Source organism: Sinocyclocheilus anshuiensis, unplaced genomic scaffold (genome assembly GCF_001515605.1).
Source record: "Sinocyclocheilus anshuiensis isolate Anshui unplaced genomic scaffold, SAMN03320099.WGS_v1.1 scaffold222, whole genome shotgun sequence".
Classification (NCBI taxonomy): domain Eukaryota; kingdom Metazoa; phylum Chordata; class Actinopteri; order Cypriniformes; family Cyprinidae; genus Sinocyclocheilus; species Sinocyclocheilus anshuiensis.
Genome location: NW_015542408.1, coordinates 3,446,077 through 3,448,830, shown reverse-complemented (window position 1 = coordinate 3,448,830; position 2,754 = coordinate 3,446,077). Strand labels below are relative to the sequence as shown.

The 2,754-nt window shown below is 35.5% G+C and overlaps 1 protein-coding gene across 1 annotated transcript in view; it reads right to left on the bottom strand.

Annotated features, from left to right (window-relative positions):
• The window catches only part of LOC107693191 (egl nine homolog 3-like), a 9,395-nt gene extending 7,979 nt beyond the window's left edge, over positions 1-1,416 (bottom strand). The window contains exon 1 of the mRNA XM_016492489.1: positions 861-1,416. Coding sequence (XP_016347975.1) covers positions 861-1,358 — 498 coding nt within the window. The 5' untranslated portion in view covers positions 1,359-1,416. The remainder of the gene's footprint in view (positions 1-860) is intronic.
• Between the last annotated feature and the right edge of the window lie 1,338 nt (positions 1,417-2,754).

Genomic DNA, 2,754 nt, shown 5'->3' with positions numbered 1-2,754 from the left:
TATATATATATATATATATATATATATATATATAGCCTACATGATTAGCTACAGGAAACAAATTAGTTTAAAAAAATCAAGTCTAAAGACAAAATTTAAACATACAAAATACATAGCCTTTGTCGCTTTGAATCTTACTTTATTTATGTGTTTACGCTGCATTTTTTGCCCTCTCTATCTTACGTGACATCCTCCAGGTCGGTAAGCCCCGCCCATTTAAGATACCATAATCCTGCATTCATGCCATTCTACAGTCATGTTGTATTTCTATGAGTTCAACCCAACTGTGCCGATTTCCAGTCCGTGATGCCCAGCAGGGTCAGACCACAGCAAGAGACGCTTTACATGCCAAACAATTCATGATGAAAGAAAAATATTCAAATAATGTAAATGAGATCACCAATGCTTTTATCTCAATGACCGTGTCTTTTAATTAGAGTAGCCTACGCGGCGTTGTAGTGCTTATGAGCTCATTTTATAGTCATGCCCGACCGCCATTGAGGAGCCGAAGATCCGCATGTACGCAAATCTCTCGAATGTGCAGGGGTGTTTTCAAGAAGGACAGATAGCCTTCAACACAGCTCTTAATGCACTTTATAGACTTTACAAAATAAAAAGATTGCAACGAAATTCTACTCTATTTTCAACAGTTTACACGTGCATCTCTTATGGTCAGCTTGGAAACTTTGCATTGCAACACTTTTATAATGGTCTTTTTAGGACGAATAGTTTGTGTTGCACATGAAAGCATGCATAGGCCTATTTCCAAAGTATACAGGTTGTTTTAAGCTTGTCATGTTTGGATGCTTGGGAAACTTTAGGAGCAAGTCAATGAGGTAAAGTGCACGAGCGACACTCACCTTATGTCTTCCTCTGATTTTGAACTTGTCCAGTTTGCCGTCTGCGCACGTGATGAGCTTGTCCATTCGGGTCAGCAGATAGCCAATGTTTTGGCAGCCGCTTTCGGTGCCATCGACCCATGCAATCGTGTCCCCTCGAATAGCTTTGCTTTTGTTTAGTTTGTGGCCCACTAACTGTCCATCCTGCATGTTGCCACTCTGATGGATGCGCTTCACCTCCTGCACAATGCGCTCTCCGATTCTGTCCCCTAGAAAATTGTCAACTATACACAAGCCGTAGGAGTTCATGCACGGGACGATGTATTGCAAGACTAGTTTGTGTGTGTTCAGTCGTTTGTGTTCTTTAGATTTTGCCCGGTTACTGCGGGGCTTCCTGAGCTCTCTGGGCAGCTCCATGCGTCCACTAGTTTGATCTGGACACCTGTGCGGATCATTTGTGATGGTTTGGTCTTCAGAGGTCTGGTCAGCAGCAGCCTGGTTTCCCTGATGTTCTGCCATCGAGTCGAATGCAGCAGAAGTGCCCCCCGCGAAAGGGGAGAGTCTGAGTACGTGAACACCATCACATGTGTCAAAGCTTAATTTAGAGCTTACACGAGCCTGGACAGAAAAGATTTGCACTGATGAAGAATAATTACTTCTTAGAGAAAAGCATGAATGTCAATGTCAAGAACAGTCATAACTCCTTGTCATGATGCATTAGTCGTTTATTTGATGTGTCAGTGTTTACATTTAGTCATTTAGCAGATGCTTTTATCCACAGCTACTTACAAATGAGGACAATAAAAGCAATAAAACTAACAAAAGAGCAATAATATATAAGTGCTATAACAAGTCTCAGTTAGCTTGTGCTAGTTATTTGTCTGAGCCATTAAAATGCTGTTATAATAATACAAATAATACTTTATTAATCATTTATTATTATTATTATTAGGAAAATCTGACCATATGTTCAAAGTTGACATGATCAGTGCAACAGATTTGTCTTTGTTTTGTTTTTGACCTTGAAACAGTGTAGAATCTCAAATATTTCTTCTTTATTTTAATCATGACTATGTTTTAAATATTAACTTTTAAAAGAGAGAGAGAGAGAGAGAGAGAGAGAGAGAGATCATAAAACACATTTCCAGATTTCCAGAAAAGATGTTCACTGATCAAAGATAATTACATTTTATATGTCCTGGAGGGGAAAGCATAAATGTGAATGGCAATAACGATAAGACTCATGTGCCACTGAGCCATTAAAATGCTGTTACAATAATTATTTATTTATGTTGCTGTTGTTATTGTTAAATAATAATAATAATAATAAAGATTCCATTATTAAGAAAATCTGCTTTACAAAGTTCACGATTATGGGACATTTTTTAAACCTTGAAATCGTGCAGAATCCAAAATATTTATTCTTTAGTTGTTGTTGTTTTTTTTATCATAACTTAAGGTTTAAAAGTTCAGAACAAATGAAAATACATTTCCAGATTTATGAAAAAAATAATCAGAATTTTCTTGTTAAACTAATAGTCATGTTGCAATAGTCACTCATGTAATGCGGAAGTGTCACTGAGCCATTAAAATGCTGTTATAATAATAATAATAATAATGTATTTATTTTTATTATTATTATTATTATTAATAAATATTCTATCATGAAGAAAATCTGAACTTTTTTTTGAAAAAGTTCATTTATATTAAAAGTTAAAAATAATAATAATAAAAAAATTTCAGAATATTTGGAAAAATTCTGATTTTTCCCAGAAGCTTTGCCAGTCATTCATCTTCAAATACACATACCCCAGTTAGTCAGAATTAGATTATCATCAAATCTCAGCTGTGTTTAATCATTTTTTTATGTTAACTGGAAGTCTATTTGCACTTCCTATTATGGTAATATGAATCA